Genomic DNA, 12904 nt, shown 5'->3' with positions numbered 1-12904 from the left:
TGCGTTTAGGGATGGCGATCTGAGATCGATTAACCGAAGAATCGATTTTTCGAGCAGAAAATATCGATTTTTTAAATCGATATGAAGTACTGTGTCGATTCACTGAATCGATATATCACCCTTGAAAATCGACATTCGATTTTTTCTGTTTTGGTATAAACCATACAATTATTTGCATTTAGTTGAATGTGCCTGAATTATAAGAGTGCTGCCGGTTAAAGAGTTAACTACTCATAAACTCGCGAGATGGCTGTATGTTTAGTATCCTTTACTCGCCTCTCTTTAATAAAAAAGTTACGTTTGTAGTCTTTTACTTTATGTATTTATAATCTGTGACGATTGATATTGCATTATTCATTTGTTGTTGTCGTTTAATGAATACTGTTATTAGCGTAATATAAGTATTTTCATGATTGATTTTCATCAGATTTTCATGTAGTGTTTGTTGCGAAATAATAACTAATTGAGAGTAGGTAAGTAAATAAGTAAAGCGCTTCTTATTTTTTACTTTGACGCTATTATTTTCAGTTTGTTCTGTTAGTTGTGATTATCATTTAAATTTACTTTTACACAGGAATAATCAGCATTGAAATAACTAATAAGTAATATGTGGAATTCTTATTGATGGAAGTGTTCATACTTCATTCACGATTACTTTATGTCCAATTATCTATTTAACGTCAAAGCATCAAATTATTCATCTTGTTTACAGAAAAAATAGTAAAGCTCCCATTATCATTTTAAAAATAAACTATCGCTTTTACTCTAATTTTATTTTAATCAAGTAATCGCCAGGCTAGGGATGGCGATTCTTCCCGAAAAATATCAATTTTTAAAGCAATTCGTATCTTAATTAATCGATTCACATTTGGTGCTATTTTTATATAAAGGTTACTTTTTTATAAAATGTTAAACTATTCTTTCATATAAAATATTCTTTTAAATTCACTAAGAAATTATGCTAACTAATCCTAATAGGATTTTGAATATTACTCGAAACTAGTGACTAATTACTTAAAATATCATTGTTTATCAAGTTTAATACATATAATAAATGAGGAATAAATATATTTTTTTCAGCATGTCGGGTAGAAGTGATTTATGGAATCATTTTATTAAAAAAGACTTCGGAGGCACATGCAAATATTGTCACCAGGACGTAAAAACTAAGGGACCCTTGGAAACGCAAACTTGAAAAAAAGATCGATTTTTTAAGAATCGATTTTGTAGGCCTCGATTTTTTCGTGAATCGATTCATTAGACTACGATTCGAATCGATTTAAAAATCGATCTTTTTCGTAAAGAATCGCCATCCCTAAATGCGTTATTAAGAAAATATAAATTTAATTTTGAGTTTTGACATTCCTATTTAGTTTGACGTTGACAATTAACATGTTTACGCCCAAATGGGAGCCTAAAAGTATTTCGGGCAAACCGCTATACGGTTTTTACTTTATGTATATTTATATGTATGTTAAATAAAAAAAGTACGTGAGACAAAGTACACAAGCCAGAAGTGAAACTTCTTTGTAAAGTAATTATTACTAAGGTAAAAGCCCCAATATATGATCATGCACCAGTATATGATCACTCTAAGTTTTTGTATATTTATATTTACACTGTTTCCACTCTGCTTGAATGATAATATAAATAAATAAAAAATGGCGTTTAAAGTTTTAATTTGTAACTACTAAACGAATAAATCAACCAATAGCGTGTATTTTTTCGATCTCCCTCACTCTCTCTCTCTCTCTCAACTCTGCCTCACTATACCTCTCTCCCACCTCTCGCTCCATGGTACTGTGCACTTGTGCAGGCATGTTTGCCCTTTCTCTCTCTCTCTCTTTCAATCGGTCTTAATCACTCTCTCCCTAAACGCTGCACAACTTCGCTAATATTATTGTTATGACGTGTCATGCTTTAAAAAATTACCCTCTTGCGCCTAATGAAGTTTCACTTCAAAATAATGTCAATATTTACTAATGAAAAAATTCAGTAAAAAAAAGTAGGCCAAATTTTTTCACATTAGGAATATCTGTCATAAAAGCAAACCCCAAGTATGTGGGACTCAGCCACTGCGTCCTATAACCCAACGCAACATTACATCCCGGTATTCTCATATGTAAATATGGCATACAAATCTCAAATAAAGTTATATTTTTATCCTCCGTACCTACTAATAAAATAGATTTTATTTTAATTTTAATCTTAAAATAAAAATATTTATTTTACCTCTTGAATAATAATATAAATATAATTTTTTCACATTATAGGTGTATAATAGTAAAGTGTAGACACAAAGATTTGATGACGAGTAGTCATCTATTCTTTTTATTATTTATACAAAAGCTCTTTCTATCGACATTACTACTATTTGTACCTGTTTTAGGATCTCAAAACTACTCCATAAGAGTATCATTGTAAAACGAAATTATTACCAATTAAAAAGTGATAAGCATTAAGGGTTTACCTAGAAAATATGTATTAAAAATTAGTTTCACATAAAACCCTCACCCAGATGTCAGAAAGTTGGGTGTTTTAGGTTCCAATAAAGATCCAAAATTTACCCTTTTAAAGGTGTAAATTACGGCTTAAATTAAAATGTTGTCACATTTAAAAGTTACATGAAGATACGAGCAAATCAGCAGTCGACAATATTATTTAGTACCTACAAAATAATAAATAACTATTGAAAAGTTTTAGTGCCTTCGATTTGAAAAAAAAAATTCAATTGACTACTATTTTCCGGCTGAAGGAAGTCAGGGTGTCGATCACGGGTCGTTGCACTTCATGGCGGGGAAGCAAAACCACCGCGATAGCTGAAACGCAGCCATTGTCGCTTCGCTACAGAGTACGCATGCGCGGCTGTTGACGTTGCCGCCAAAACTTCGGAGTTATGATAAAAAAGTTTATAAAATAAATTAAAATAAAATTCCGTGAACAAATCTAATTTCATTGTTATAAGTACTTGCTTAAGTGTGATTTTATATTGAAGATGAAATATAAGGTAAGAAATTAATTAAACAGTTTTTAAGATTTTATTTTGGAAATGCAGTATCTACAATTTATTTTACTCGAATTGTGCATTTTAATGTTATTAATATAATATATGATAGGAATATAGTAGTACGTTATACGACTTATTATTATTATTAAAGATGCTTTTGTCGTTTCGATTTCCACGTTCTTTTAGGGATTTTTAGGGTACCTTCATCTTTTAAATATAGTAAGTTTTATCATTAGAGCTGATATATTTTTTTGCATACTTTGTTCAAACTTTATTTGTAAGACGTATTATTCATAAAGCCATTAAGTAAAAAAATAAGAAAAACCCGCAAATAACTTTGTTATCTTTTTTGAATACACGCGAGGCGGATTCCCGCTTACCATAATATATAGTTAATTACTATTGAACTTTTTGTTGAGTTTATTATAACTATTCGTAAGCAACATTTTTTAGCAGTATTTCGTTCCTAAAATCGGTTAGTTTTCTAGGATTGTTTAAATCGGTCTTACTTGTAAATTAACTGGTATTGACTGACTTAAAAATAAAAAGGATGAGGTTTATATTATATTATTATTAGGTTATTTTAAAAGAACAACAAAAAAGAACTTACAACAACGTATCTTACGCGTTGTGTTTAAAGTTCATCTTTAGAATGCATCTATCCATATTATACCAAATTTAGTGCTTTATGTATAAAACGTCAACAAACATTCACACGTTTATAGAAGTAAATTTTTACAAAAGAAAATTCGTTATCTAATTTTTCAATAAGCAACATCCGTTAAATATTTGTTTTCGTATCGTAACTAGTATCTTTAATCACAATTATCTTTGAAATCGAAATTTCTTATAATTTTTGTTAGGTTATTTTCTTTATAAATCAAACAAGTAATCAATGATCTTTCACCATAAATGTCAAATTGCTAGCAAATAGTACTGCAGAAATTTCTTCGAATCGTAATTAAAGCATGAAGTTTAATTCTAATTGTACATGACAAATGCGCAAATCATTTTTCTTTTTTTCAATCCGCAAATAATTTTAATTTACTAAAACTATTCTACACATGGCTTGATAGGTGTGATTCTCATAGTGCTTCGAGTTTTATTTAAAATCATGCAAAACTTATATTTAATTATAAACTATGAATTTTGTTTCCTTCTTTAACTGAATCTGAACTCAACCAATATCGAATGAATACATTTATATGTGCTATCTAATTTAAAAATAAAACCCCAAACAATAAGAAAAAATATAACAACTTGAGTAATACGACATCAAATTAAATTATGAGTAAAAATAATATGGAATTGTAATAAAAATCCAGTGGCGCTATTGTGGTATCTGCTTCGGTTTCATTACTTTTTTCTAATAGTCAAGTACCTGGTCAGCCTTCCAGGCCTAACAGTTGTCTGGCGTCGTCGATTATTTCTTTCCTCGTGTTCCTTACCGTACGAGCCAGTGTAACGGCACATAGATAAAGTTCATTGGTACACAGCTGGGAATTAAACCTATGACCTCAGAGATGAGAGTCGCACGCTGAAGCCTGTAGGCGAACACAGCATTTTTTACTTGGGACTTGGTATAATACCCTAACTAATAGAATGTCACGTTTATAATCATACCAACACATTCGTAATTAACATAACTGATTAATACAGCCGGTAATTAAAATAAAGATTCTTAAGGGGGCGTCCATAAATTACGTGAGGTATTTTTTTTAATTTTCTTTCTTTTCTTGATTTCAACCTGAAAGTTACCATAAACAACAAATTTAATAATAAAAACAGTATTGTAAGATAAAAGAAATAAAATAAGGAATACGACATAACAATAGTTCAAAAATCACATTTACGAACAATACGAATTTACGTTTTGGCTTTCATAAACATTTACGAATATTTTAATACTACCATTGTTAAAGTTAATATCAAAACAATTGAAAGATCGTTACTAAATGAAAATAAACGCGTGTAAACCTAACAAGGCACTTATGACCTTTCATAAGTAAGTAAACATTTTTTTTTTATTATAGAACAGGAGGCTCACCTGATGTTAAGTGATACCGCCGCCCATGGACACTCTCAATGCCAGAGGGTTTTAAACAGAGCTATGTAACTATGACACAATGTTAACCCTCTATGTTAATAATGTCCCTTTTTAGAAAAGGAGAGATCTCGACACTCCCCTGCCGCTTAGCCACTCGGTCACATATAACCTGATTGTGTGCCTGATAGGCTAGGATGTAGGGGTCCCCGTAAAACAATCTATTAAATAAGTTTATCTTATCTAGCCGCTTCTGAGACTTACTGAATATGCATAAAAAAATTCATAACAATCTTTCGAGTCGTTTCGGATGAGTATGGCAACGAACATTGTGACACGAGAATTTTATATATTAGATTTAGTCTCTTGACAATTGCTGAAAAGCACTCGAAACATTGACAATTGACATACATAATATAATAAATGCCCTATTATATCTTATATAACATATATTCTTAAGACTCTCTTATAGAATAAAGCAGTTTTGTTTGAGAAAGGTGACTCTAAACCCTTTCAAATACAACGCTGTCAGATATATGTGAGGCAGACACAAAAGGCTTACCTATAAAGTACTATAATCAGTGAAATATATAGATCCAAAGCCGTGGATTATAGCGGCTAAATTTTTATGACCACGATACCTCACATGCATCTTCATTAATAATCCAACCTTAATTCTGATTGTTAGAAAAACCTAAATTTATGAAATACATATTTTCTATAGTTTATATTGTAACTTTCTCTATTCTATTTATATGTTATGATGATAAAAATTATATTAAAAGAACCTTAAACGTTTACGTAGCATCTCTTTAACTTCATTAGTCCTGTAACAACAACACAACCAATCCACTTATAGCATGTTTGAACAATAATTTTATATATATTTAAAAAAATGTGTCTCAACCAATAGGATATATTATGGAAGACATATTCTGAGTGTCACCGAACGTTCAGTTGTGGCAAGGAGCGATTTTGTTGACAATTGTTGTTTTCCGAACTTAGAGAACGCAGTTCATTGGATGTGTCCATGTGGATAGACCACACAATAGGGATCGAAGTAAAAGTATTTTTAATACAGTTGCTCAAAAAGTGGCATATTGCAGGGAGGTATAGCGTTCGGAAAGTGGGCTATTACACACTCGTGCTTTTTCTTTGCCATTCCCGCACTCGTGCGTTTTCTTTGCCAACTGTCAAAACAATGTGTATTAAAAAGAAAAAACCAACCACGAAGGTTTTATTAAAAATATTCATAGAAGTTTTTATGATAGATGATTTCTACATATTTTAATAATTGGATTCAATAAGTTCGGTTAGGTTTCTTTTCATTTCATATCAATTAAAAAGAATTTTATAATATATGCAAATACGTATTTTTAAAAAGTTTACTAATAATTGGATTCAATAAGTTAGGTTAGGTTTATTTTATTTCATATCAATAAAAAAAATATTAAAAAGAAAAAAACTAACCATGAAGTTTTTACTAAAAAAAATCACAGAAGTTTTTATTATTCATGCAAATATTTTAAAAAGAAGCTACTATTTGTTTCAATATCAGATTTAATGATTGGACTCAATGAGTTAGATTTGGTTTTCTTTCAATAAAATTAGTCTACTGAAGAATTGGCTGTATGGGCCAAGTTCCCTTTGCCTACCCAGAATGGGTGAAGAAAAGAAAAAACAAGCTTTGCTCATATTCTTTGCGGTTGGCGCCATTTTCCAAAGATGTTCTTTCGAGTTGAGTTATTTGTTGCACAAAATGAGTAATTTGGACGATATTTTATTTGAATGAATACCACCCGAACGCAGTATAATTGCACAAAATGCTTCGGAGAACAATTTTCTTCAACTTCGGAGGACAACAAACCGGAAACATATAAGTCGCTACATATCTACGTGCAACGAATTTATTCCGTAGAGAGAAGAGAAAAAAAGCAATAGTTTAATTAAATTGCTTAATTTTTTCGCAACTGTATTAAAAATAGTCGTTCAGTACACGTGCGGAACCGTCATTGCAACTTGTTCCGACTGTCAACCCTCACCTTCGGCTGCGCCTCGGCTCGGGTAGACATTCGTCGGAACTCGTTGCAATGACAGGCTTTCCGCACTTGTAATGAAATGTACTATTTTGTATCTAGCTTGTTTCGTCTTTATTTATCTTCTGAATCAAATACGATACACAACATTACTAACAGAACAATAGATTGACCCGTTGAAAGTGTGTCGTTCTGAAACCTACACAATAACTGTTATTCAATATTTGGTCCCGTTACAGTAGCCCAGAGGCGGTCCGTTAAAATCCTCACAATATCCTTTCGGGGCTGGACATTGACCTTGCAACAATGGTCAAAAATTTAGGTTACCATAACGTTATTTTTCTTTAGTGAGTCAAAAGCTCACTATCATATTATTAACAGATGTACAAAATTCGGTGTCTTTACGATATCTCTTGAATTCATTGGCTTCTAATGCGGTTATTAATAGATTAATTCTATAAAATAAAGCTTCCGTTGACGTTGAAAGACCGTTGCTTAGGTCTTTTAAACTTCGCTTTCATATTCTTCTCGAACATTTGTTTAAGTTAAAAGCAGTATAAAAATCACTTTTTGTTTATTAAATATTTAGTATATTTACGGCCCCAGATTTCATACATCACATGTATAGTTATTAATGCTTGTAATAATACCGTGACTGACATCTTCGTTAGCCTACGGTTAATATTAATTATATATAATAACAAAAATAAAAATTTACAATCCATAATACATTTAACTACGAAAAGGTTCAAAAATTTACAAAAAGTAATAAAAATGATTCATACATTTAACTAAGTGGTACCTAATTTGCCTGTGTGATGGTCTAAAAGTGAGGGTATGTGAAGGTGTGTATGTCGGGTATGCTTGTTCATCAAAAGATATTGATATCTATTTACATATCATTAATTGAGCTTAAAAACTAACACAATATATGACGTGATTAATGGCACTGTGACGTGTTTAGTAATGACTGTTTTAGGCTGAGTATTATTTTCATAAAAGCTATTATAAGAAAAGGTACAAGGTAGACATATTTCTGTATCTGTTTTATGGAACTTTTTGTACTGGTAAGGGATTTACTTTACAGGAGAAGGAGTCAATATGAGCCAACCCCTTACCTATGGAGGTCAATAGAAAAGTATTCTATTTTTAAGTAGAATGTTTTGTTTTGCCGCCCAAGTCACTGCCTTATCATGAACCTAGTCATTTCACAACTTATTGTAACAATGTGTTTACAAATAATTGTTTTTCTAGTCATTAATTTGTTTATATGTAATGGTCGCAGAATGAAGATGTTCTATACATAATTTATGACACGGCGCCATGACCACTTATCCGCATTCTAGTTTAATAATCTATTACAATCGGTCGTCTTTGAGAACATCAAATTATTTGCATTACAAATATAATCTACGCAATTAAAAAAAACATAATTCTATGTGTATTTGTTTTATTGAATCAGGCAAGGAACAATTATATAAGCATTTTAAATACACTATGACAGTATTGCTGGGAAAAGTACTTTTTTTAATTTTAACCGGTCTAGTACGTACGCTTTTATTAAGATTATCGTATTTTTAAATTTAAGTTTAATGTTGTTTGAAAATTCATTCAAATTGAAACTTTTTATTCAAATAGTATTGCTTTAAACAAAGGAAAAGTTACTATTAATATTTTAACCACGAAGTCGGTAGCACAAAAATTTATGTACATAGATTTCCAGACATTTTTTTAAGTATTAACACAGCAATAAAATTGAGTACCTACAGTCGTAATACTTAATTGTATAGAATTTATTAGCCATTTTCATTCAAATTACCATCAGATAACCTATTCTGATTGTGAAGTAGGGAGCTTTCGTAAACTTAAGCATCTTTAGTGCTTTGTCGCAACTTAATTTATTAATAATTAACTCAGTATGAATATTTAATGAAAATATTTATATAGTTTAGCACTCAATATATTTTTGGCGATTTTAGTTAAAAGTAAAATACATCAATATAAGTTAGATACTAAAATAAAATAATTAATTTTAAATTAAATTTTTAAAGGCAAGGTTTTGACAACAATTATAGATAATTAATGTGACATTTGCATGCTTATTTTTATATAGCTTACTGTTGTTATAAGTAATTAATCTGAATGTACCACTTACACTTTTCTTATATGTGACAATATATTGGCATAAGCTAAAGAATTTAACAGATTCGCCTAATCACGAAACATATACTTACTATTTAAATTCTATTAATTTATTCTAAAAACGCCAACGAGTGTTGAGTTTAATTTGATTGATACATTTACTTGTTTTAGAAACGTACGCAAAAAACAATAGTTGCGCAAGCCCTTGATAATCAAATAATTGGTAGTCAATCGCCTAGATCATGAACTTGCTTAAAGAAATTTTCAATTCCACCATAATTGCGGTTTTCACTGTCCATTGGCCTTAGAGATTGTAACATCGATGAGAAATCCATGGCAATCAGACGTCAGTTGCAACATGAACCAGTGCAAAATTGCAAATTCAGGGGTCACGGAACACTGTCACATCTATTTCGGGTTAATCAACTGTGAGTCACCCTGATCTTTGTCTCACTGGTCCTATCTTATCATCAACACAACGTCTAAGTGTTCTTACAGACATTCATGCAATTCGCTAATGGGAATTATTGTTATTCCTGTTTTTAAGTATCACAAGCGATAAAAAATACAATATGTTTTAGTATGTTTATGGCGGCGTACTGCCGCCGGGTTGTCTCAATCCATAAAATGTATCTCATGTATCTAGTAGTAGTAGTACCTTCAGATTATAACACAAATTACCAGCAAATATATATATTTAATTTGACTAAAAAAATTATATAAAAACTCTGGTATCTTTTATTAATAGTGGCTTTGTTATTCTTCTATATTAAATATTTATTATAAAGATGAATGAATCTTAGAACCTATAATTTGAATTTAGTATGAAGTTATGTTTTTTTTATATTTTTTGTATAAATAGTTTAAACTGTGCTTTATGTTTGAATGTGTATTCCGTTTTTGGCTTTTATGTAAATTACTTAAATAAAATAAAATTAAAAAATCGGATGCTACTTTTGGTGAATGGCTGGTTTTGTATACATGTATGCGGTGATGTTAGTTATTTCGACTATGTATTTGCGTGTTGTTCACACGAGAATGTAAGTGCGTGTTCCTATTTCACCATGCCTCCTGCGGATAGAGGACAATTTTTTTTAATAATCTTATTATTATTAATTACTAAAGATGTCATGTGGAACATGGTGTAATGGTTACAGCTCCTTACAAACATTGTCTAAAAAATCTTGGCGTTTAAGAGTGGCGGAGAGTTTATACCGGTTCTTCTTTGCCCTTATTTGAGAAGTGGCAGTAAATTTAAAATTAAACTGATTACAACTTTTTCAAGTTCAAGACATGTATATAATATAATTGCAATAAACTCGATGACATAGATACACCAATGTGTCATCCTCGTTCCTTATTAGGAACTATAGAATTTAACCCAATTTTTTTTTATAGAACAGGGGTCAAACAGGGGGGGGGGCAGGAGGCTCACCTGTCAAGTGATACCGCCACCCATGGACTCTCGATGCCAGAGGGCATATATAGTAAAGAAATATATAGCAGACGTGTTTAGTGTAGATAGTAATGACCGTCAAACAAGCTTAAAGATTACACTGATTTCAATTTACAGTCATATTTACATACTTAGTGAAAACTTAATGGACAACCGTAATGTAGACACGGTAGAAAGATAACGAGTGCGGTATCATATAGTAATTTACCTTTGAATGAGGAACAATTTATATGTAGACAATACAGAACAATGAAAGGGAAAGCAAAAAGAACGACAAGCCAATTCTCTCACGGACGGAGAAAACAGCCCGTGCTATACGCTCGCACGTTTATTTACTGATCATATGTATTTTGTGACTTAGTACTTGCTATATTTGAAGGCCCTCTCGCTAATGAAACGGTTTTAATATTTTAATTCAAGCCTGGGCTAAATTTATCTGGAGCAAAACGCTTCAGTATTGTCATTTAACCAACTAGTATTTAATAATTACAAATTTAATAATGGTTTAAAACATGAAGGCAAAATGCAATTGCTGCTTCAATTAGAATTGACGCAGCTGCTAACATATATTATGTTATATGTATAATGATTCTGTATCGAGAGCAAACAGTGTATATGGCGAGAGAACGAGGTATTTATTTAAAGTAACGTTGTGTAAAAAAAACTTGGCGATTAAAATGAGTGGTGGAGAGTTTATTGCCAGTTCCTCTCTTCCGTTCTACGCCTTTGATTTGAGAACTGGCAGTAAATGTAAAATTAGAAGCATTCAATGTATATTTCTTATTTGACGTCCATAAGGGTGCCTTATGTTACCTAAACAATGATTTATTTTTGATTTTGATTTTTGATATTTGCTACCGCGGCTAATAAATAGTCTACCCGAACAGATATAAGATAGCCTAACGCTTACCATCATAAACTCTTAATTAAAAAAACTATTTTCATATCCATTTGCTGCGCTTCTAAACAAGACTGCTATGGTTACATTAACACAAACCACAGTGGTTTTATAATGCAACATACTGTGATGCATTATATTATTTGGAAAAATAAAGGAAAAAATGTATATTTTATAATTCATTCCCAAAAACCTTTTGAAGCATATGAGTAATGAATTTTGAGATTAGGATCATATTATATGAACGAAAATACACTTTTACAAATCTCGCTTGCATTCACAAATCACAGATCACGGACATGGGTGACGAATATATTATATTTGCATATTTTTACAAGCATAACAATGGTGTCAGTAAGCCGACACAGTGCGATATGACATAACTATAAAAAGCGTGACAATTCAATATACTGCATTGTGAGCTCAACCGTTTGATCTAGATTTCATACCACTAAAACAGTTTTACAGATTTTTATCTAGTGAAGGCTTTATAATATTTCGGTCACATCATACTCTGTTCTATACAACAGTATCGTTCTGATTGTATGCAATTTGCGAGCCGTTTTTTGCCGAAATTCTAACAAAACCAATTTTTTTAAAACTATAATTGGTCAACAAAATACTATCTATTATACAGGCGTGTGAATATTGGTAGCTTTTCGTATCTTACATGCAATAAAAAAACTATACTTTCAAAGCGAAAAGTAGTATAGAGAAGGTATACAAGTATTTATAAGGATACTGCGAATAATGTCGTGCTACCTTGTTGATTGTAGTTCCTGTCTATTCGCGATCTGTCGTACTTTTGCAGCAATAAACGCTTTCACTCTCTTTCAAAACTGAACTAATAAATTTGCTAATAGCTTGCTATTGAATATCGCAATAAGAAACATGAATATTTAACAACATTTTCATCTTTAAATTAAAATTTATATCAAATGACTAACGATTACTTGCTATACGCCCTGCCCTTTGAAATAGACAACTTTTGCTTCTTCTACCGCAATTGCTAGGAGTTAGTTCAGAGGAGTTGCTCGAATACCTACAGCTGAGATTAATCAGCGAACGTCGAGGTAGAATGTGATTTACGTCCATCATTTTTCTGGTACACCACCATTATGTGGAAGCAGCTGCTCATTGAGGTATTTTCCACCCGACACGACGAAGGCTGTGGCATTGAGAGTGTCCATGGGCGGCGGTCTCACTTAACCACAGTCAGCCTCATGCCCGTTAGCCCTTTGTTCTATTCAAAAATTAAGATTCCATCCAATTCCAAGAAGTTTCCATTAGATTTGCTTCAATGTTCCTGAGATTAGCACGT

General features: G+C 31.4%; 1 protein-coding gene across 1 annotated transcript in view; it reads left to right on the top strand.

Annotated features, from left to right (window-relative positions):
• Positions 1–2822: 2822 nt before the first annotated feature.
• The window catches only part of LOC110995178 (neprilysin-4), a 39139-nt gene continuing 29057 nt past the window's right edge, over positions 2823–12904 (top strand). Inside the window, exon 1 of the mRNA XM_022262227.2 lies at positions 2823–3007. Within this exon, the coding sequence (XP_022117919.2) occupies positions 2996–3007 (12 nt within the window). The 5' untranslated portion in view covers positions 2823–2995. The remainder of the gene's footprint in view (positions 3008–12904) is intronic.

Source organism: Pieris rapae, chromosome 18 (assembly GCF_905147795.1).
Source record: "Pieris rapae chromosome 18, ilPieRapa1.1, whole genome shotgun sequence".
Taxonomy (NCBI): Eukaryota; Metazoa; Arthropoda; class Insecta; order Lepidoptera; family Pieridae; genus Pieris; species Pieris rapae.
This window is presented reverse-complemented; position numbering and strand designations above follow the sequence as displayed.